Below are 22,696 nucleotides of genomic sequence, written 5' to 3'. Positions count from 1 at the left end.
CAGGAAAAAAAGATCTCGCAAGTTCCTGAGGTTATGGATGTGGACGTGAAGCAAGACGTGAAGCAGGGCAACGAACCGATACCTCTTCCGCCGGCGCCGTTATCACCGACAAAGGTAAGAAACCGCGAGAATCTTGAAACAAATCGCGTTAAAATTCAAAATGTTCCATTATCAATAGTACATAAAATTTTCCAATTGTAATCAATTTCAATTTATTTTATATTCTAAACTCTATTATTTGATTAATTTCTTAATTTCTTTTTCTATTATAATATTTATAATAGACCGTTTTATTAATTTGGCATCTTATTTTTTGTTTTTTTACAGACGAAAGTAGAATCTTTGGAAAGTGAAAGCGCAATGGCTGTCGAATGTGCGAATCAGAATGTTGTTCCTGTTTTCCAGCAGGGCATCAAGATTGACGAAAAAAACGAGCAGGAAATAAAGAATCGCATAGCAGAAAATACAGAGCAGCCTAATGTTACACTGACGGACGAAACGACGAAGCTCGCGGAGGAGACGAGCGACGGAAAATATGGTGACACGATGACACAAGATAAGGATGCGACGCCGAAACAGCAGACAGAGGAAATGAAGGAGGGAAAGATGGAATCGCCGAGGTTGCAGAAGAAAGTGAAAAAGACGAAAAAAAAGGAGCAGCAACCGGTGTCTGAGCAAGCGATTCCGTTGCCACCACCTTCGACGGAGGGCACAAAATAAAAGAAGTGTCATGTAACCGAACGTGGGTAGGACTCGAGAAAAAGAATTGTTGTAAAAATGAGAATGAAGATCGCGATGAGAAAGAGAATTTTGTGCGTCCTGAAAGGACGACGGAAAGATTTCGAAAGACATCGAATAATCGCATTGCAAAGTGACTCGACAACTGCATAAAGGCGTTGAACGCTAGCGCGGCAGCTGTTCTCTCTCTCTCTCTTTTTTTTTTTTTTTTACTTTTTTTCCGATGCCAAGCTAGAATCAAACTAGTCGCGTTGCAAGCCGTGCAATGAACGAATTCTGCGAGTCGCTCGTCATTGCCTTAGGATGAGGCCTTTTCTCTTTTATAGAACGGAATAAACGCGAGCGAACGATGTCGTCCGTAAGTTTGCGCGAATAGCTGACTTCCTTGCGGAAACGGTCTTCTTGAGAACGGAGTTTTCTAGAAACGGCTGCGTCTATATTCCGTTATATTTTTTCAAAAAAGAATCTATATAGAAGAAGAAATCCGCATACGGATATGCGCGCAGCGAACAAATTTTTCTCTTTCATCGAGATGACAGTCTGTCGTTTTTCTAATTTATTTACCGTTTGCGGTCTGATGATGAGGAATTACGAGATGAGAGACGTGTCTAATTTATGTGAGATGAACTCGAAATCGCGCGCCAAAGTTACACAGTTGTTATTCTCCCCCGTATAGTCTAAAAGAAACAATCAAAATCCTAGAGCATGTGACTTCGGGGACATCTTATATATAGAAAGAGATACGTAGTTTACTATATAAAGAAGCGCGCTATATACTCATCCGTCGAGCAGACCAGATTGTATCGTAGACATTTATTTGAAATAATTTTAACTTACATGATCCTACGCGCAAAGATCGCAGTCCTATATAAATAAAATATATATAATAGTTTGCATAAAATTTTGGAGCGTAAAAAAGATTGTATTTTAGAAAATAACACGATGATAACACGATTTGATATGCAAAAAATTTCGCGACTTTTTCTATCCTATATATTCTTCGCGCTTTTCGCATGTGTACCGAATGACAGATTGGTCTGCTCGGTAAGTATATACCGGCATTGTAATCGGTACAGTATTACGTGAAATGTACACGTAACGACGATGATAAGTTAATACTGATTTCTTATTGCACGCCTATTAATGATTAATAGGATGCCTATTATTAATTTATTGTATGTCTGTCTACGAGATAATTTCTTGGTTGCGAGTTGTATGTTTGTTGTTCACGTTAATAATTGACCGCATATCGCACGCACGTTTAACGTGTCATCGCCGCAACACGAAGTATGTAATATATACATATGTACACACTTTACAGTCGCGTGAACGTTCGTGATGATGTCCATCGTTTCTTTCTTTCCAGGATTGTACAGGACAGAGTTTCACGCAACATGTTTCATTTAAGATAATTGTATCATACATATTATTTTTTAAGAAATTCAAATTTTAACCAGAGAGTAATTAAAATCATATCTGCGTAATTGGAAAAAAGATATATTAACCGTTTCAAAGATATTCGAGATATTTATAGTTGCAGTTTCTTAAATTTTTAAGAAATTAATTTAACGAGATGTATGTAAACAGTTTTTGAATCTTGAATGATTGAAAACATAGAATTAATTTTAATTTGAAATTTTCTTATCAGATCAAAATATTGAAAATTATGAAGCGACTAGATGAAAATAACGTTTTGACCATTATCATGTCTTCGCTTAAGAAAATTCGGCTTTGATCTTCGCGAAGAGTCCATACGCGAAGCTCGCCGCGCGAATATTCAGTGGTCCAGATTTAGCGTTCGTTTGGAATTCTCAAAGCGTCAGATGCGCGATGCTTGAGAAAAATCGACTCGAAATATCAGAGATTCAAACCTCGTGTATTTGAAGGCCTATATTTATATAAATATTCTAGAGTCTTATATAAAAAAGAAGTATCTTACGGAGTGTCGCGTAGAAAACGGACGTGTATCATTCTTAAAGATTCTCTCAAAACCTGATCACTATTCGATTTTTTACTGAATCAGTTGATATTTATTTCTAAAAAATAGCTAAATTAATCAGAAATACCGTCATAATTAGACTATAAACGTAAATATATTAATATTTTATACATAAATATATTACGTATAGAATGCTTATGATTATAATATTTAGCCGCCGTTTTCGGCCAAAATCAGAGCAGGGTCCAGACTCTAACACGAGAATCTCTTTCAGTTTCTCGTTCGTGATGATGACTTTCATTTACCTCCGTCTTCTGTTCTCTCCCTTGCATCTGCACGGACCCTACTTTTCAGGTTGCTGGAAATTTTATATATTTTTCTGATATGTGAGTTGTGTGTGTGAGAGAAAGAATAAGCGCACGTGACGAAAGATATACATATACGGCGAAAATGTGTGACTATTTTGTGGGATTAATCAGAAAAAAAAGAAAATACAAAGTCTGCTCTGTATTATTCCACTCGTTTCATTCTCCAGAAATCAGAAACGATTTAATGATACTCCAACTTCCAACTAATTCCGAGCGTGAAATAAATGTTGTCACAACGTTCTATTAACTCTCCGTAATTCGACTTTGATGGAATCTTTTTCTACGTTATGCGCAATTTGTGGGAAAACCGCGGTACCAATGACCTGCTAATAACAACATCCGCCAAACGCAGCTGTTGTCTCGTCCATTGCCAAATTCCTACGAATTGTTTGCACTTGACGCGCAACATTTTAACTGTCATCTGGGAATATCCCGCTCGACCATGTGGCGAGAGAAACAATTTTGACGTTAGTCATCCGCGATTGTTGATATTTTTTGCGTTTTATAAAAAAGGGACTGGTGTAAAAATACTTTTATGATCGACTGTGTGAATGCGAGAGAAAGATACAAATATCTTTTCTAGTTCGCATCTTATTTTATTTGAAAATATCAAATGTGAAAATATCTTATAAAATATAACGTTTCTTTTTAATTAATGGAAAAGATTCTCGATTCTCTTTATGGTGCGCTGTACTCGAAATTATTCGTTCGGTAAAAGTGAACGATTTTATTTTAGATATTTCTCACATTACTCTATTGCTTTTTCATTAATCAGTGAGCCGGCGCGATGTAAATTAATCTTCTTCTAAACAATTAATTGTCAAAATTATATTTATTTCAAATTGCAGATCTTGTAATATCATCATCGAGTGAGATTTTGCGAGTCATAAACTTGTTTAAATTTCAAGAGAACAAATCGACGTACTCTAAAACAGCGGATAACAGACGACGGAGAACGAGCGGAACGTTCCGCGAACTTGGCACGTACGTCAGCCAAAAATAGCGATCGGTTGGGCTGTTGGAGAGCGAACGAGTTTTTGCGTCGCGTCGCGACGCTATCGCGTAGAGCGGGGAATCCCGTTGAGGATGCAGGATGCGAGATGCGACATGCGACATGCGACGCCACGTCGAATCTCGCGTGTCATCGGTGGAGGTACGCTTGTTCGCGATGTATATTTTCGTCGATACCTCCACATCAACTCGTAAAAAAACAGTAGCTCTAAAAAACATGCGTTCTATTATATCTAAAATTGATAAACAAGAAATTCGCGACATTTTCTATCTTAGATTCCAATCAATAGTTTCAAAAAATTACGTTAAGCAAAATCTGAGTATATTTTAGGAATATTCCGCGCCATATACACAATAATAGATTGAAAAACATATACATAAAGAGCAAAGAAAAATTTTAAATAAGAGAAAAATTTTATATTGCCTAAATCTGCACATAATATTATTGTGTAAGTGTGCGTGTGTATTATAAGTAGCTCTAAAAAACATGCGTTCTATTATATCTAAAATTGATAAACAAGAAATTCGCGACATTTTCTATCTTAGATTCCAATCAATAGTTTCAAAAAATTACGTTAAGCAAAATCTGAGTATATTTTAGGAATATTCCGCGCCATATACACAATAATAGATTGAAAAACATAAACATAAAGAGCAAAGAAAAATTTTATATTGCCTAAATCTGCACATAATATTATTGTGTAAGTGTGCGTGTGTATTATAAGTTATTATAATTATCATAAACTTTTGATATGCTCAAGATATATATAGAGCCCGTATATTTTTAGATCTTGCATATATTCTATATCTCAGTCTGTTTCAGCTACACTTTTCATATTCTTTTTATTCTTTTTATTTCTCCAAGTCTCAAAAATGCACATCTATTTTATTGTAAATGCGAGAAATGTAAAAGATGTTTTATCTTTTTTTACGATAACGTTTATTTTTGTATTTTATCAATCGATTGTCGATAAGAAAGAATTTTTTTTTATTCTCTAAAGATAAGAAAGAAGCTGTAACTGATGGCAATAAGTAAAGTATTGCCATCTCTCCTAATTTCTCGACATTATTTTATTCTTCTTAACTATTACCTACCATTGTTAAAAAATAATCAAATATTCGGGGATAATTAAAGTAAATCTAGTATTTTATCTTTCCGCACATGCATATTGAAGGTTATCTTTATTGGTGGCTTTTTATCACCAGTCTTTCCGCCTCGCAAAATTATCAGTCCGCAAATAATTTTTGAGTCCTAAAACCTGAAAGTTCAGATATTCGCGAGAAGATTAAATCCTGAATTATATTCTTTAGCTCAAAAATTCTTCGACACACGACGAATTGTTGGCAAGGCGAACGTAAGAGATGTATACTCGACTATCTATACTCACCCACACATGCACTTATATAATAGCGGTCGCTCCAAAAATATGTATACATATATAAAAGTGGAGCGGTAAACGGAAAATGTAGAATCGCATTAAATAAAGTCTTATTGCTGTGCCAAAGCGGCATCAGAACTGACAGAGGAAAACTGTTCGCGACAGGTGAGACAGGTGAGACAGGTGAGCCTCGCAAAAATCCTCGATTATAACCTTTCGATTTACGAACAACTAATATATACTTGGACAAATATGGTATGCGTGTCAAGATGTGTATATCACTGTAAAAGACGCGCAAATAGATCCCTGACCTTCGAAACACGATGTTTTCCGAGCGTTCTGATAGTCGGTCAACCGGGAGTTAATCGATCGATGATCGTTGGAATGTTATTATTTTTGCCATTTAACGGCCGATGACGTGCGTGCGTCTTATTATTAGATTAATACACATATAGTTTCCTCTTCCTTTTTTAATTAACAAAGTGGTAGATAAGATATCTCGCTATGTCGGCCGTAATTTCACGTCATTTGAAGTTCATAGGAGACCGCGACCTTTGGTCGACTTGATGCTTCTCATCAATGTTAATCTCACAATTGCGTTTAAATATATACGAAATCTACTCTTCTTAGCTGCGTCTTTCTCCTGGTCTCTTCTTTTTCCTATCTGTTCTTTTTCTCTGTCTCTCTGCTCTCTTCTTTCTGTCAAAATAAATATATATTTATTAATATTTCACGCTCCGTTTTTTTCGTGGCGCTTGTCATCGCTCGCAGTGATAAATATTACCATAAGATTGATATGATTCTTTTTTAGATAATTGGAGGGTGATATCAATGTATTATTTTATTATTTCTGTATATTTTTTAATAGATAAAAATTGCCTAATATGAAAAATGCAGTACAAATATCGAAAAAAAAAAGCGAGATGGAAAAAAGATGCGGAAAGTACCAGATAAGATGAACATATGTTGGCTCTCTATAGGATCGGCAATATATCTGTACGTTTATCCCTTATCATATATCTCTTACGTACTGAACAATCTAATCAAATTTATTGATAATGAAAAAGTCGATTATCAAAAATTGGTCTATAGATCCTCGCTTGTGTTGGATTCTTTAAAAAAAAAACGAGACAATCTTTATTTTATTCTATATTATTTTATTAGTCAAAAACTTTTAAATGTGCATTTAATTATGAAAATCGCGACGAGAAAACAATGAAAAGGTGTAAAAGAAAAGAAGATGATAAAAATTCATTATTTATAAAGTCCATCTTATTGTCAGATAGGATTGAAGTGGATCTTACGAATTACGTGATTTCGTTTCGAGAGTCACTGATTTCGGGTGATCCGCAGAAATGTACGCGAGACGAAAAATAAGACGCGCCTGCGCGAGACTTTGCGACAGATCGTTCGTTCTCTCACTGTGCTTTCAAGGAGTGATCCAGTGACATTGTGAAAGGCGCGAAGAAACAGCGTGGTGCTCGCGATACATAATCCGGTCACGGTAATTATTATAAACTATTTCGCGCGTGTTTGTATTCCTCAAATAATATATGTATTATTTCAGAGAATGTGCATATATAATATATGTATACAGGATATCTCGCAAAACCATCGTACGATACGTTAACAGCCCCTTTTGAAGGTTGAGAAAATAGAGTCGAAAATCCTAAAAAGAAAAATATCACAAATGATCAAGATTTGATATAGCGTAGAAATCGCGCGCCCAGGTCTGTAACTATACATTATCAATCTCTCATATCTTTATTGATTTCCCGTTGATATTGATTTTCACTGCACAGCTGATTTTACTTTGTCGTTTCTTAAGTATTTGGCGAACGGATAATATTAGCAAGTAATAACTATTGTATGCAAAACGTTTATATTTTTTAAATCTTTTGGAAATTTAAATTTTTTTTAAACATTTCGCGTATAACAAAATTATAACTCGCTAATAGTAATAAATATTAGCTAAATTAAATTGTGAAAATCAATAACAGACGACAAATTGATAGACATGTAAATGTAGTTACGGGTCTGAGCGCGCCAATTTTCTACTCGTCTACTAGATGTCATCGTACTAGATGTTATTAGCAAACTTTGATCGCTTATAATTTAAAAATTATAGCGATCTCGATATTTTTGTATTAGGATTTTCGACTCTATTTTACCTCCAGAATACGCTATTAAAATTTTGTACGATATTGAGATACACATACACATACACACTTATATAACGATATAGAGACTGTCCCACAATTTCATAATCGACTCACAATATTGTCGGCGATATCGAATAATACCTCCGATAAAAGTGGAAGAGTTGTAGAAGATTTTTGTTTCGCACACACATATCTTATTCTATATTTTATTTGCGCGTTGATTTCTACGTTTCGTGTAGAAATTCAATTTTCCGTTAATAAATGAATAAATCTATCAATAAACGCATGATTCTACATGTCTCTTTTTGCAGGACAGCGAATCGCTATCCACGATCATTCGTATTCGCGCGGGTCATCATCTCCAACGCATCTTCGACAACGCGTGACCCAGGTGGCGTGTCGCTTGGATCGAACTCCAGTCCACAGTGTCGTAGAGGAGAGGCTCGGAAACGTGTGTGCCCTCCCCTTTCTTCGTCTCGCCACGCAACTCGCAACTCGCAACAACTGTAATCGTCGAGCTGACGTGGTTGCGCCTGATTTTCCTGCGTCGATTCTCCTCGAGTCGATCCGCGAATGAGACTGGATCGAGCGATGAGATAGGAAAAAGAAAAGGCAAATAACCATCGTCACGAATAAATCGTCGAGTAATAAGAGGACGGTCTTCGTGGTGGAAAAGGAAGAGAGATAGAAGGAGGAGAAGAGAAGGAGGATTAGCGGAGACCCTAATCATGTCGCACGCGCGTCTGCGAAGCGCCGTGATCGCCGGTGGCTGGCCGACGAAGACCATGACAACGACGACGACGACGACGATGATGACGAGACAGAGTGCCGGCGGGGCGCTGCTCGGCAGAGGGGTAGGGATGACGGATGGCGGGCCGGTGTCCTCCGAGCGCTTGGATCGAACTCCAGTCCACAGTGTCGTAGAGGAGAGGCTCGGAAACGTGTGTGCCCTCCCCTTTCTTCGTCTCGCCACGCAACTCGCAACTCGCAACAACTGTAATCGTCGAGCTGACGTGGTTGCGCCTGATTTTCCTGCGTCGATTCTCCTCGAGTCGATCCGCGAATGAGACTGGATCGAGCGATGAGATAGGAAAAAGAAAAGGCAAATAACCATCGTCACGAATAAATCGTCGAGTAATAAGAGGACGGTCTTCGTGGTGGAAAAGGAAGAGAGATAGAAGGAGGAGAAGATTAGCGGGATTAGCGGAGACCCTAATCATGTCGCACGCGCGTCTGCGAAGCGCCGTGATCGCCGGTGGCTGGCCGACGAAGACCATGACAACGACGACGACGACGATGATGACGAGACAGAGTGCCGGCGGAGCGCTGCTCGGCAGAGGGGTAGGGATGACGGATGGCGGGCCGGTGTCCTCCGCGCTGCTCCAGCAAACGATCACTCCGTATCGCGGCATGGCGGCGAGCGCAGCGGTGAGCCCGTGTGGCAAGGTCCTCACCGAGGACAATGTTTTCCTCAACCTGCGCAAAATGGAGTACGCGGTGCGCGGACCGCTGCTCATCAGGGCGCTGGAACTTGAGAAGGAGCTGCAAAAGGTAAGGTAAGCTGAGTCGGAAATTGAGAGAGCGAACATGAGCGAATGATGTTATCACCTTATAAAATTCTACCGTCCAATCTAATTTTTTTTTTTTTTTTTTTTTTTCGAAGAAAGAAAAACGCGTAAGAACGCACGATGATACAGTAGTTCATAGAATGAATATAAATTGAATGAGAGAGGGTGGATGAGTGGTGGTAGGAGGGCGAGAGGATGCGCGCTCGGTGACAGACCGCGAGGTTGCCATGGTGAAACGCCAAGTGTTAAAAGTGGGAAGGAGGAGAAGGAAGAGAAGGAAAATAATCGCTAATTGTACCTCTGTCTAACTGCGAAGTATTGAATGGAACTCGATAATCGACTTGATGTAAATCCGACGAGTAAAAAAATATATATATTGTATATATTTATTTACTATCTCCATTTCATGTCTTGAATCCGTATTTTTTTCAAACTAGAAAGATTACGCGAAAGTTTCCATTAGTTTAATACTTACAGCAACTTCTGTGTTTTCTTTCTTTCTTATTTTTCAAACGAATTGAGGTAAAATGAGCTTTTGAGCTATGCAGTCAGTTGGACAATTTGTTGCATTTTTTAAAATAAGAGTAGGATAAAATACATATATCTCAATTATTATTTTTTTTTTGTTTGCCAAAGAGAGGAACCATAAAATGACGAGTCAGACGATTACTTGTACATTCGCCGACTTGTTATCTAAGAGCAGAGTGTACGATAACGTATCGGTGTATACATAAAATATATTGTAGTCGCGCAATTGCGGTTAACGGATTATCACATATGACAGAATGTACAGAGGTGGAAAAAAATGTAATGATATTTATTAATTATCTCATGCTGATTATCTTTTATTCTTTCATTTCGATCAATAAGACATATATATGGTGGCAAACATATGGCAGTGCTTATAGCGTCATTAGGTCCACTCGTTTTATCAAGAACCGAATAATCAGTAAAGAGTCATATAAAAATATCGAATTAAAGTATTGTATGTGTCATATCTCGAAGAGAATGAAAAAAATAGATTTTTTTATATTGCATTTTTAAAAGTGACATGAGAAAATTTAACGATGATTCACAACATGGATCAAAAGTTATTCCAATAAGAAATTTTTACATGTGTTCTTCTGGAAACGGAATAATATTATTACGTATAGTGAAAAACAATAGTAAATTTTTCAGTTTTCTTTTGTAAAATTACTTTAAATATTCAAGATAATTTATTATAATTCACACATTAGTCTTTTTTGTAAATAATTAAAGTTTGCTAGAATTGGGAGTAGTGCGTGTCTTTGCTGTCGAAATATATCCATTTTTTTCAAATTACATATAATTACATACAGTATGTAATTACATATAATTATATACAATTATATTCATGTCCAATTTTGCTCTCTGTCCAGGATATTACAAAAATCAAATAACAGCAAATAATATAAATAAATAAAAATATATTATTAAATTACAAATGCGTTGTTATGCAACTGTTTTGTTTATATGAACATCATTTATCTTTACCCGGAAAGTATAAATATTAATATTTGCAATTCAGTCACTTTTTACAAGGACTGTATAGCCAATAAAACCTATTGCGAGTAGTAAAATTATCGAGAAGATAAAATATAATTTTAAAAGATAACGTAGATGTATGTATTGTTGGCTTTATTTTTCATCGTTGTACAAAGTGTTTCAGAACAAGCAATTTTTGGAAATGCTTTTTTCAGAATAGCTTCCGATCAGCTGATTTGGAGACACCCGGTATTTCGAAAAGACATTTTTCGTGCGTTTTAAAAATAGGAATATCAGCTACTAATGTGTTAACAATGGGTTTGCTGAGAAAAGAATAGAGACACGTATTTTGTTTATCGCGCATCGGGGCAATTATGCATTGAAATAATAATACCAATGAATCGCAGATGCGTCGTCATTGGATGTGTATTCTCGCGCTTCTCTCAGTTTCACACGTAATTGCGTAACACCCGTGAATGACGCGATTATATAGTAATGAAGCTTGTTAACCAGTTTAGGAAGGCAAAAATGTTTCGCATTTTCATCTATTTGAAAATTATTTTTAATTTAGGTAGATTAATCTGAAAATTGAATTTAAAAAAATATAAAAATATATGTATATAAAATTGTGTGTGTTAGTATGTGTGCGAAAAGAAACAGAATAGAAAATAAAAAAATAAGTTTTAACAATATTACCCAGTTTTGTGAAAACAGCCAAAAATAAAAATAAAAATAGATAAGAATAAAATAAAAATAGAATAAAATTTTAAAGAGACGTGTACAAGTCATAAAAAACATATATGTTCTTTTCTATACAACCTGAGAGAAAAAATTGTATTAAATTAATATCGAAAATATAATATTTAAAGAAAAATTAATAATATTTTTTAATGAGAACCGCGTTAATAACAATTTAATTAAAATATTACCTCTTAAAAGATTGATATTTGCATTTTCGAAACAGTACAGAAAACAAAATTCCGGTTTTTTCTCAAAAAATCAGAAACACTTTAATACACTATTTGAATTAGCGATCGAATCGTATCAAATCTAATTTTTTTATTAAATTTCAATCGAGTCTTGTTTTAATGAAGCTTTAATTTGAAGTTTAAGTATCAAAATATAAAATTGTAAATAAATATCTGATATCGTAATATCTGGTTTCTAATTGACTGTTTCCGCAAAACTTGTTAAATGTTCTTAAAGTTTAGGTAAAAAAAATGATCCGTTTGTGTTTATTAAAAATATTTTGACAATTATATATATATCGTAAGAAAAATGTTAAATATAAAATTGCAATTAAATGTTTAATATTTTCTTCTCGCAGGGGGTTAAGAAACCTTTCAATGAGGTGATCAAAGCGAACGTGGGCGACGCTCACGCGATGGGCCAGCAGCCCATCACATTTCTGCGACAGGTGTTGACCCTGACGGTATCGCCGAAACTATTGGATGATCCGAGCTATCCAGAGGATGCGAAGGAACGCGCTCGGACAATCCTCAAAAGTTGCAAGGGCGGTAGCGTGGGCTCGTACTCGGAATCGGTCGGCATCGAGGTGATCCGTAAGCACGTCGCACACTATATCCAACAACGCGACGGCGGTATTCCTTGCGACTATCACAACATCATCCTGTCGAATGGTGCTTCTGATGGCATCAAGGTGTGCGCGGATTTGAAGTCTTATTGTTTAAATGTAGTTTTTTTCCTAATCTAGTTTTTTCTATCTGAAAAAAAGTAAATATAATAAAAAGTATTTGATATTGAAGACAAATGTATGCTTTAAAAATAGGAATAAAAATTATATTATTCAAGTGCATATACATATATATTTATGTATATGTATTGAAGAATAGAAATTTTTAAACTTTTATGTCTTTTGGATAAGTCCATCATACTAGAGAGAGAGAGCTCACCAATACTCTTGTTTTCCCGTCTTTTTTTTATCTAATTTCCGATTTTTTTTCCAGTCGTTCCTGAAATTGTTCAACGAGATAATCGACAATAAACTGCCCGGCGTTCTAATCCCGATTCCGCAGTATCCTCTCTACTCGGCGACCTTGGCGGAATTTGGTTTTGCGCAGGTCGGATACTACCTCGACGAAGACAACAAGTGGTCGCTAGAAATTAGTGAGTTGGAACGAGCATTGGGGGAATGCAAAGGCACGTGCAATCCGCGGGTGTTGGTGGTGATCAATCCTGGTAATCCAACTGGCCAAGTACTGACTCGTGCAAATATCGAAAGTGTCATTCGTTTCGCCCACAAGAATCATCTGTTCCTGCTAGCCGACGAAGTCTACCAGGACAATATATATGATAAAGACAGTGCGTTTCATTCTTTCAAGAAAGTCATGATGGAGATGGGCGAGCCGTATTCGAAGATGGAGCTTGCGTCGTTTATGTCCATCTCAAAAGGTGCGTAAAAAAGGATGAATAAAGTTGGAATTTGGAATCGTTAACATTAATTAATTAAGGAGCATTCCATCTTAAGTTACATTCGCGAGTTTGTTCATTTTATCGCAAAGGTTCACAACACTGAGCGATTTAATCAAAGGATATTGAATCTAAATTACTTGCACAAATATTTATCGGGAAATTTTAAAGCTAAATTATATTTTGTTTCAGGATACATGGGCGAGTGCGGGATCCGCGGTGGTTACAGCGAGATCATTAATATGGATCCGGAGGTGATGAAAGTGTTGCAGAAATCGATCTCCGCAATGCTATGCCCGAGCGTACTCGGCCAGGTCGTGATGGATGTTGTGGTGAATCCGCCGCAGCCAAGCGAACCATCGTACGAGGAATTTCAGAAAGAGAAGAAGGAGACATTGCGGTCCTTGGCGGAAAGATCGCGGCTCGTCGTTGATACGCTCAACAGTATTCCAGGATACAAGGTGACTTGATTTTTCTGCGAAGGAGTCGATAGAAAAGCTGTTCTCGATCGCGCTTAAAATTGTACATTTTCATAATATTTCTTCTCTTTTTAGGCGAATCCAGCGATGGGCGCAATGTACGTGTTCCCGCGTTTCAAACTGCCGCCGAAGGCGATTGAGGCGGCGCGAGCGAAAGGCCAAGAGCCGGACGTCTTTTACGCGTTCAAGCTGCTGGAGAGCACCGGAATCTGCGTGATTCCGGGATCAGGTTTCGGCCAAAAACCCGGCACGTATCACTTCCGGACAACAATACTGCCGCAGAAAGAGAAGATAAAAACGATGCTCGAAGCGTTGAAGCAATTTCACATAAAGTTTCTCGAGGAGTACAGCTAAATCCTTTTATAAGTTTCCAGAGAAGTTGCGATTACAGAAAGAATGGATCAACGAGGAACGATCGTCAAGAGGATATCTGCATGAAGACTAATTTAAAGTCCAAACATCGCGAATGTAAAATATTTTTGTTACGATTAATGAGAGATTCACTATTATGAATTATTGCATCCAGAATTATTATTGAATTGTATAGGGTATGTGATGAAAATCAAAATTTGTTCAATGTAAATCACACACTGTGAAGACTTACAAATATTTGTAAATATATCGTAATTATCGTCATGTCAATATGACACATATTATGTAGTAGAAAAGAAAAAGAAATTAAATGTTATATATGTATATTACAATCAGGTTTCTATATTCTGTTCTCTCTCATTCTTATAGGGTTTCTTACCAGCATAAACGAAATTTTTTCTTTTGTGCGTTCTCTTTTGCCATTATTTTCTTGCTTAACTACGCATTATGGAAAGGAATGATGATGTATCTTTTGTGGCTTTTTCGTTTTATCACTCATTTTATCACTTTAAATTCTCTGATTGCGGGTACATCTTCAATTATACATGTGCGTAGGATATGAATGGAAATTGAAAGAAAAAATAGAGAAATCCTGATAAAAAAAATATAGTAACCTGATAAATTTAATAAGGAAGAGAAATATTCTTATACACTTATTATTTTTTTCAAGTATCACATTAACGATTTAGCACAAATACAACTATTTCTTATACTAATAAAATACACAAAACGTACACATTTTATCGCTATTTACAATATCTGCAATTTAAGTCGATTAAAGATCTACAGCGAGCCTTTCTATCTCCTCGACGAAGAACTTCATGTCGCCCTCCGTCAATCCCGAGTTCTGCAATACCAGTCTGAAGAAATTCGGTATGTCTCTCAACGTCTGATACGTTATCAGCATCGTTCCCGCTCGCACCATACGCTCCTTGATTATCGGCGCAATCTGCATGCGATTTCATACGAAATAAAATGGACGGGAAATAAAATAGCAAGAAATATAGATTCAAATAAATAGAAATACGAAATGAAAGTACTATTGAAAATAATAAGTACTTTACACACCTTATGCAGCGCCTGATCGAGTTCACTGCCGGTCAAGTGTCTTCTCGACGGCGGGACGTAGCGGAAGCAAACGTTGGTGCACTCTGGCTCGGCGAGCAAACGCCAGCCGTCGCGCATCCTGATGAGATCGGCGAAGTAGCGCGATAGCGCAAACACACGGTCAACATGGGCCTCGAGACCACGTGTGCCCTTCGCCTTCCACATGTACCAGAACTTGACCACGTCGGCGCGGCGGCCGCACTGTACGTGTCGATCGCCGCAGTCGAATGCCGCATCGTAGAACTTGTCGTTCTGAAAGAGGTAGCTCGCGCCGCAGCCATGCGCCGCTTGTAACAAACCTAAAAACACAATTAGAATTTCGATAATATAAATTATTGTCTTATTTTTTTTTTAATTAAAAGAAAACATTGTTTCGTGACTTTTATTAAATATATATCTTTTTTCAATTAAAGTTAAAAAATATTCATTACAATTAAATATTAATTAAAATATTTTGGTAATATAAGGTGAAAAAACAAAATTGCGATGTTGAATAAAATTATTAAGGTTTATAATAATTACAATATTTTGATTTTGCAAAATAAAATAAAGACCTTCGTGACGGAGCAACAAAGTGGAACACTGCTGCGGCGCGGCGAGCAATTTGTGGGGATTCCAGGTAACGGAGTCGGCGAGCTGGATGCCCTCGAGAAGACCGCGATACGTCTTGGAGACGAGGGCGCCGCCACCCCACGCTGCGTCCACGTGAAACCACAGTGCGCGCTTCCTGCAAACTTCGGCGATTTTCTTGAGGGGATCGAAGGCGCCCATCACGGTGGTGCCCGCGGTGGCAGATACCATGAGCGGCACAGCACCCTCCTCGACGGCTCGGGCAATCTGAGCCTCCAGATCGGTGATCACCATCTTGCCTCGGGAATCAACTTTGATCAGATAAACGTTGTCGTAACCGATACCCAGGAAGGCGGCAAGCTTCTTTACGGAATAATGTGCATCCTCCGACGTGAACACCACCAGCCGCGGCATCTGCGATAATCCGGATTGCTTCAGGTTTGGATATCTACAGTTAATAACGAACGTTTTGTTTACTTATTCAAGTGCCGATATAGCGTATATGTATATCTAATAATAATTATAATATTGCTATATTGTGAAATGAATATAAATTATAATAATACATATAATGTTAATTTCTGGACAACTAAAATATTTAAAAAATAATAAATTAAAAAAATAATTTTAATCAACAAAATAAAATAAAAAACAATAGATAATGCTCTCATAATTTATTTTAAGAGATAATTGAGAGAGAAAGAGAGAGAGAAAAAGATGAATAATCACCTATGATGACGTGCCAGGTTGATGGCATATCCGTTCGCCATGGAACCCCCAGGACAAAAGAGTCCCTCACCATCCTGCCAGCCAATAATGGCGCGCATCTCTCGCAACACGTCCTCTTCCATCAGGGAAAACACCGGAGATACCTCGTAAGTATAGACGGATGGATTGAGCGCATCGGTGAGCCATTGACCTAACAATCCGTATGGATCCAGACCGGAGAACAGTTGATTCACGAAGTGCGGATGGCCCGTCTTCACGCTGTACTTGATGATATCGCGCGTTAACGTCAACAGCTCTTCATGGCCGACACCTTCGGTTGGCAGCGAAAGATCGACCACAGATCGTAGATTGTTAGGATCCACCCACTCGACCACGCGATCCTCCCCGGAGGTGGACTGCAAGATGCGATAATGCGTAGACGACAATTAAAAACAAAGCTTATAATTTTAAGCAATTGCTCGCATATATAAATTATGTAATATATTTTAAATCGTTAAATAATTACCTCTTCAAAAAAAGTACTAAAAAGGTCAATTCTCCAATGTTAACAACTTTCAACAATCTAAAAGTTATTGGAATTTGAAAATTAAAATTAATAATTTTTCGATTTTTTGAAAAACTTATTTCTTGTTTCAAGTATATAATTTTGATGTTTGAGAATTAAAACTCTTTGATTAAAGCTCTCTCATGCTCCTCTCTCCAAAACTTTCTAATTTTTCATAACATTTTAAAGTAAGGCCAAAGTAAGAGATTTAAAAATAAAAAAATATTGTAATAATTGTTTTATTTTTTTGAGAAATCTCTCTCTCTCTCTCTCTCTCTCTCTTTCTCTATCTATCTATCTATCTATCTATCTATCTATCTATCTAATTTTTCAAGATATCTAAAAGTTGTAAAAAAATCGGAAAATGGTAGGAGAGTTTGAGAATTCTTTTGAGAATCTGGAAAACAGTAGGTTTTCGCTGAGCATTCAGTTTCTTCTCCTTAAGTCGTGTCTGATCGCGCATGTAATTTGTACACGGAAAAAAAAGATTAGCAACAGGAGCTAATATATAGCTGTGATAGCTAAAATGTGTCCTTAAAATAAGGACAGCTAATACTGTTGCTGCCCAAGCTAAATTTATTAGCTATTTTTTTTTTTTTTTTTAGCTATTTTAACGTGTCGATGTTGTCAATGACAGCGTCGCAGAAACAATTAAACAATTGTGAATCGAAGATTCGCGCGCATACCCATAAACTTAGCTGCGCGTGCTAAATGTTTTAGCTATAAAGCATATTCCGCAATGTATGCGCATAGTAAGAAATTTAGGTACGGTTGCTATCTTTATAGCTGCTCGTGTTAATATACGCTTTCAATTTCAGCTAATAAATTTTCATGCCACAGTGAATTTTTTTTACCTATAATAACTAGTACTTAGCTATGACACTAAGGCGATAGCTCTTACAGCTAAGTTTGATTCAGCTACTGAAATTTAGCTGCTATTGTTAAGTCATTTTTTTGCGTGTAAACTTTGAGGAGATTAATTTCATTGTACACAAGGATAAAACAGGATATAATTAGCACTAATTTATATACTAATGTCGAGAACAGATCAGCATTTTCTACGGAATAATATATTAAGATTAAACGAACGCACATACGATATAATCTGTGTCAGCGGTAACCGATACATCCAAGTAATGATAGCACGGAAAAAAAAGATTAGCAACAGGAGCTAATATATAGCTGTGATAGCTAAAATGTGTCCTTAAAATAAGGACAGCTAATACTGTTGCTGCCCAAGCTAAATTTATTAGCTATTTTTTTTTTTTTTTAGCTATTTTAACGCGTCGATGTTGTCAATGACAGCGTCGCAGAAACAATTAAACAATTGTGAATCGAAGATTCGCGCGCATACCCATAAACTTAGCTGCGCGTGCTAAATGTTTTAGCTATAAAGCATATTCCGCAATGTATGCGCATAGTAAGAAATTTAGGTACGGTTGCTATCTTTATAGCTGCTCTCGTGTTAATATACGCTTTCAATTTCAGCTAATAAATTTTCATGCCACAGTGAATTTTTTTTACCTATAATAACTAGTACTTAGCTATGACACTAAGGCGATAGCTCTTACAGCTAAATTTGATTCAGCTACTGAAATTTAGCTGCTATTGTTAAGTCATTTTTTTGCGTGTAATGTATGTAGTTTGCATTTAATTTCTGTGTAATAGCGCATGATAATGAGATCAATAGGTAGCGCTTTAATTGTCGCTTCGTCATTCGCAATTACTATCATAATTATTATCAATACTATCGCTATTACATATCGGCGGAAGCGAGGTAAATTCCATCATTCTACCGCATTCGTAGCAAATAGACTACATTATACATTAGCATAAAACACGATCATTACGTACCACACGTGCCATACGATATCTTCGACATTTACTAGTGGGGTCGTGCTCATTAAGGATTTAGTTATATAGCTAACGATATACATAGGCACAAATTTGTACCAGTAATACCGGTAATCTATTTTATCAGTGATTCACTCTTCTTTTGTGACATCGCAAAATCAATGTGATTTCGCGGTATCGCTTTTGGTATCACCATAATAAAGATAATAGCATAAGATAGTGTAAATCCGCGATTTTTACGGATATCGCAAATAGAATATGATGAAATAATGTTTTATCGTTGGATGTAATGGCAATGTATAACAAGTAACAAGTAGAATGTATAAGTAATGAAACATATAAAAACTAGCAACTTTGAAAGTGAATAAAAAAACTAATTGATAAAGAAACAGTAAAAAATCATAGAAAGGAACGCGGTCTGCAAAAGTAAGTAAATAATTAAGCGGTAAACGTTTGAATTCCGCCCCGGCGGCTAGAACAGAAAGAATGTTTCATGTCACAAACGGCGAAATCAATAAAGAAGGTGCAATCAATAAAAAAGATCTGTATCGTGGTACAGTACGCTGAAATATATAGCACAGGTAGTTGTAATAATGTAGGGAAGAAATTATACTACAAAGAAAACTACATAAAATTATAGGCTACAAGAGAGAGAAAGAGAGAGAGAGAGATAGAGAGAGAGAATGTCTCTAGGTATATTACAAATGGTATATGAAAAATAATACAGAAATAATTATCGTGTCCAAGTTGCCTTTACCAGTTGTGTAATCCACAACTGCTATCGTTATTTTACAATTATCTAAATATTTTTCTCCGCGACTACGTGGGTATCACGCAATTATTCTCTAATTAAAACATTTGTGCGTATTCTTGCGCGTTTCTTACCATTCTTAAACATTCTTGCTTGCGCAATATCGAAAGTATGCAATCTCGCACAGGAATTAATTTCTCGTTCAAACAAATAAATACATAATTAAAGATTACATTCACCTGAAACACCGCTCGTTGCAATACTAGCTCGAAAAAGTCCCTGAAGAGCTTCTCGTGAACGTTCCGACACGGTATGCTGCGGAAATCTCCCTTTTCGACTGCCTTTCGTTCCTCCGTTGATGCGGTGAAACTCGAGAGAATCGGGGTCGTGGAGGAATCAGTGGATGAATCGTCCGACCTTGACATCTTAGGCGGAAATCCCGCAAGAGGGTTCATCCTTTCGAGCTTGATCCGCGCCACCGCGAAATTGTCGGTTGAAGTGCCCTCGTTGGCGGGCATGACTCGGCTGGGCTCGGACGGGTCGCGCTCTGGGTCTGTGACAACGACGGCGGTTTCCTTTATACGTTTCATAACGCCGGCCGCGGGTAATCAAGGACGTCTCCCTCCAATGCACCGGCTCTTCTTCGTAAATCGGTTCCGTTCGTGTTCCCTAGCCGTATTAACTCTCCACGTTTGCTCTCGCGCGGGCAGACATACCTTCATTCGGATCTGTAGAATCGGGAATTTGGAGGAGAGAACTGCCGTAGGATATCCTCGACGAACAGTGTCGGACCGATTCGCAGTCCGAGGTCCGAGGCCGCTCACGTTGAGTATAGGCGCCAAATTATAATCTATCAGGAAAGTTCACAAAATTCCCTTATTTAAAAACACAAGTAAGTTTTCCTTTTAATATTTTTTTCTTGTTCCTTCCAAGATCGTACGACGATTAATAAGCACATAAATTTTTATCGTTAGTCAATGTATGTTAGTCGTAAAATAAAAATTGTATAATAATAATAAATTGTTGATAATTAATCTTGATTGGCAAGATAATTATATATCGACATTGAATATTCATTTACTATATACAGTAGTAACTATCAGTAGAAGATTTGTACAATATAACAATCTCTCTTTCTCTCTCTTTATCGGAATTATGACGAGAGAAAGTAAAATCGCGAGAAACTTTCAAGTTGCTATTTAAAGTTGCTTTTATATATCGCAAATAATAATATTGCGTTTGTATTTTTTCTTACAGTGAAATCCGTTCTCATTTAGCGCGTGCAAGAACGTATCAAGGATACATGACTATGAATTGTTAAATAAAAATATAAGTAACATTGAAGAGTTAAAAAATTTGCGGTCGGACATGTATATATTAGAAACTTGAGCGAGAATCTACATTATGTAAATATATCACAATGAATCGCCTGTGAAGGGCAAAAATTGTCTGAAATATAATATCCGTCAAAGTATTAAAAAAAATCACCTAGTATCGTATAAAATTAATCATAGGTATATAGAGATATAAACCTGTCGAAAATTCGTCAAGGTAACGTGGTGACATGAAAGTAACGATCACATTTCGGAAATATTCACTAGCACAGGATCATTTTTTTTTTTTATTACTTTGACGGATTATATTTGACAATTTCTGCGCTTCACGCGTCATTGAAAAGAGAATCTAGTTTTAAGAATCAAAATGTTTGCAGTCTTTTACATCACAAGAAAAATAAGTGATATCAACAATTTTGTTTTTTAGATTTACGTTACGCTAATATTTACATCATAAGCGTTATAGTTACTCCTCCAGCCCACTTTTATTTTCGATCTTATTATTGGGGCCTTTAATTATAATTTGAATTATATTAATAAAATTCGTAAAACAGTTTTTTATTAATAATTTGTAAAACGGATTTTTTATTAATAGTTTATATACAATTCTGTTGTAAATCTTTTTATGTTAATCTCATTGTTTTATTTTCATTCTTTTTTAAAATGTAAATTCTCCGATTCCGTTTAAAATGCAAAAGTGCAACAAAGAACCCATTACTTTTTTGCTTCCTTGCTCTATTTTCTTCTTTCTTTACTTCTATTACTTTGTTTTGCATATAATTTATACATCGATTTAATTTATTATTCAATAAAAATAATTAATTATAATTATCCCTAAATGAATATAATTAATGATAAACATTTTCGATTACAACTAATTAATCGCGTAAAAATCAATTGTACAATGCAATTAGATTATTATTGACTGCTAGACATACAGATGTGATAGAACTCGACGTGTAAAAAAAGAGAAAAATTTGCGTAAGAGGAAAAAAGAGAAGGAAAAAAACGTTTAATATGTCAAAGTAATTAAATGGGAAATACCAGAAGCCATTGAGATTTTCCTTCAAGATTATTGATTCAGGGATAAATGATAAAAGTCTATTTTCTGTTAGAATGTGATCGATGATTCTGACGTCGCTTTCCTCTTGACTATGATCGCTATATCATTTGTGTAATGTCAAAGTATTGTTTCTCTACATACAGGATGCATGGCCTTAATTTGTTTCGTCGAAACGCTCTCTTGTAAAATCACATTTCTTACTTTTCAATACACATATAACCTTGAAAGCCATTAATCTATTGTGGCTTCTTTCTGTAATCCAATAGCTCAAGTTTCATGACAATCTCAATATTGATTACTTTAAGAAATTCTCAACGATCGATATTTGGTTGCGTTTGAAATATCAATAAAACATTATAGAATAAAATATTACGTTAAAACGAATACAGAATCAGACAAGAATGTAAACAAATATCGAGTCGATAAAATCCACAGACTTCTATATATATAGAAGTCTATGATAAAATCATTGAACTCTATATATATATATGGAAAATGGAAAGTGCCATGTTACTCAAGATGGGGGATACACTACTGAATACTGAACTTGGGCTGCGGTCGGGAAGACGCTAGAAATGCTTCGAAGCATTGCATTAACCAATCAGAATAAATAAATCTTTACTCTTTTTGTCCTGATTGGTCAATCAAACGCTTCGAAGCATTTCTAGTGTCTTCCCGACCGCAGCTTTTTCGACTCATATCGCGAGATATAGAATGGCCGCTAGTGGCGCTAGTGGCGCGTATAGGTTAGTTTTTAGTTTGTCGCGCCGGCATCCTATTATCTTACATCGT

The 22,696-nt window shown here is 36.4% G+C and overlaps 3 protein-coding genes across 8 annotated transcripts in view; 2 read left to right on the top strand and 1 right to left on the bottom strand.

Moving 5' to 3' along the window:
- LOC115238823 overlaps positions 1 to 3,192 on the top strand; it is a 16,609-nt gene extending 13,417 nt beyond the window's left edge. The window contains exons 12-13 of the mRNA XM_029812926.1: positions 5 to 114; positions 328 to 3,192. Coding sequence (XP_029668786.1) covers positions 5 to 114; positions 328 to 720 — 503 coding nt within the window. The 3' untranslated portion in view covers positions 721 to 3,192. The remainder of the gene's footprint in view (positions 1 to 4; positions 115 to 327) is intronic.
- A 5,102-nt stretch (positions 3,193 to 8,294) lies between these two features.
- Positions 8,295 to 14,284, top strand: LOC115238779 (alanine aminotransferase 1). 2 transcript variants are annotated; one of them, XM_029812848.1, is made up of 6 exons: positions 8,295 to 8,480; positions 8,968 to 9,148; positions 11,999 to 12,331; positions 12,639 to 13,083; positions 13,294 to 13,562; positions 13,656 to 14,284. In XM_029812848.1, the coding sequence occupies exons 1-6, from the start codon at positions 8,326 to 8,328 to the stop codon at positions 13,932 to 13,934; spliced, it is 1,662 nt and encodes a 553-aa protein (XP_029668708.1). In that variant the 5' UTR covers positions 8,295 to 8,325; the 3' UTR covers positions 13,935 to 14,284. The 2 variants fall into 2 exon arrangements, with proteins under 2 accessions (XP_029668708.1, XP_029668709.1); XM_029812849.1 differs by having other exon boundaries at positions 8,302 to 8,433; positions 8,909 to 9,148.
- A 308-nt stretch (positions 14,285 to 14,592) lies between these two features.
- LOC115238778 (cysteine sulfinic acid decarboxylase) lies at positions 14,593 to 22,660 on the bottom strand. Of its 5 annotated transcripts, none has more exons than XM_029812843.1 (6): positions 21,886 to 22,660; positions 19,747 to 20,357; positions 16,359 to 16,753; positions 15,614 to 16,077; positions 15,021 to 15,358; positions 14,593 to 14,901 (listed from the first exon to the last, which is right to left on the bottom strand). In XM_029812843.1, the coding sequence occupies exons 2-6, from the start codon at positions 20,095 to 20,097 to the stop codon at positions 14,728 to 14,730; spliced, it is 1,722 nt and encodes a 573-aa protein (XP_029668703.1). In that variant the 5' UTR covers positions 20,098 to 20,357; positions 21,886 to 22,660; the 3' UTR covers positions 14,593 to 14,727. The 5 variants fall into 5 exon arrangements, with proteins under 5 accessions (XP_029668703.1, XP_029668704.1, XP_029668705.1 ...); XM_029812844.1 differs by having other exon boundaries at positions 22,106 to 22,660; XM_029812845.1 differs by having other exon boundaries at positions 22,278 to 22,660.
- Between the last annotated feature and the right edge of the window lie 36 nt (positions 22,661 to 22,696).

Source organism: Formica exsecta, unplaced genomic scaffold, assembly GCF_003651465.1.
Source record: "Formica exsecta isolate Colony F162 unplaced genomic scaffold, ASM365146v1 scaffold36, whole genome shotgun sequence".
In the NCBI taxonomy this organism is placed as follows: Eukaryota; Metazoa; Arthropoda; class Insecta; order Hymenoptera; family Formicidae; genus Formica; species Formica exsecta.
Note: the sequence above shows the minus strand (reverse complement) of the source record. Positions and strands in the feature narration are given on the sequence as shown.

Excerpts from the sequence above, each read along its gene's own strand:
- LOC115238779 (XM_029812849.1), top strand. The coding sequence starts at position 8,326 with ATGTCGCACGCGCGTCTGCGAAGCGCCGTGATCGCCGGTGGCTGGCCG. Across the intron at positions 9,149-11,998 it reads TTGAGAAGGAGCTGCAAAAG|GGGGTTAAGAAACCTTTCAA; the intron begins GTAAGGTAAGCT and ends TTCTTCTCGCAG. Across the intron at positions 13,084-13,293 it reads GTTTATGTCCATCTCAAAAG|GATACATGGGCGAGTGCGGG; the intron begins GTGCGTAAAAAA and ends ATTTTGTTTCAG.
- LOC115238778 (XM_029812843.1), bottom strand. The coding sequence starts at position 20,097 with ATGAAACGTATAAAGGAAACCGCCGTCGTTGTCACAGACCCAGAGCGC. Across the intron at positions 16,754-19,746 it reads TGCAACGAGCGGTGTTTCAG|TCCACCTCCGGGGAGGATCG; the intron begins GTGAATGTAATC and ends CGCATCTTGCAG. Across the intron at positions 16,078-16,358 it reads AACCTGGCACGTCATCATAG|ATATCCAAACCTGAAGCAAT; the intron begins GTGATTATTCAT and ends TATTAACTGTAG.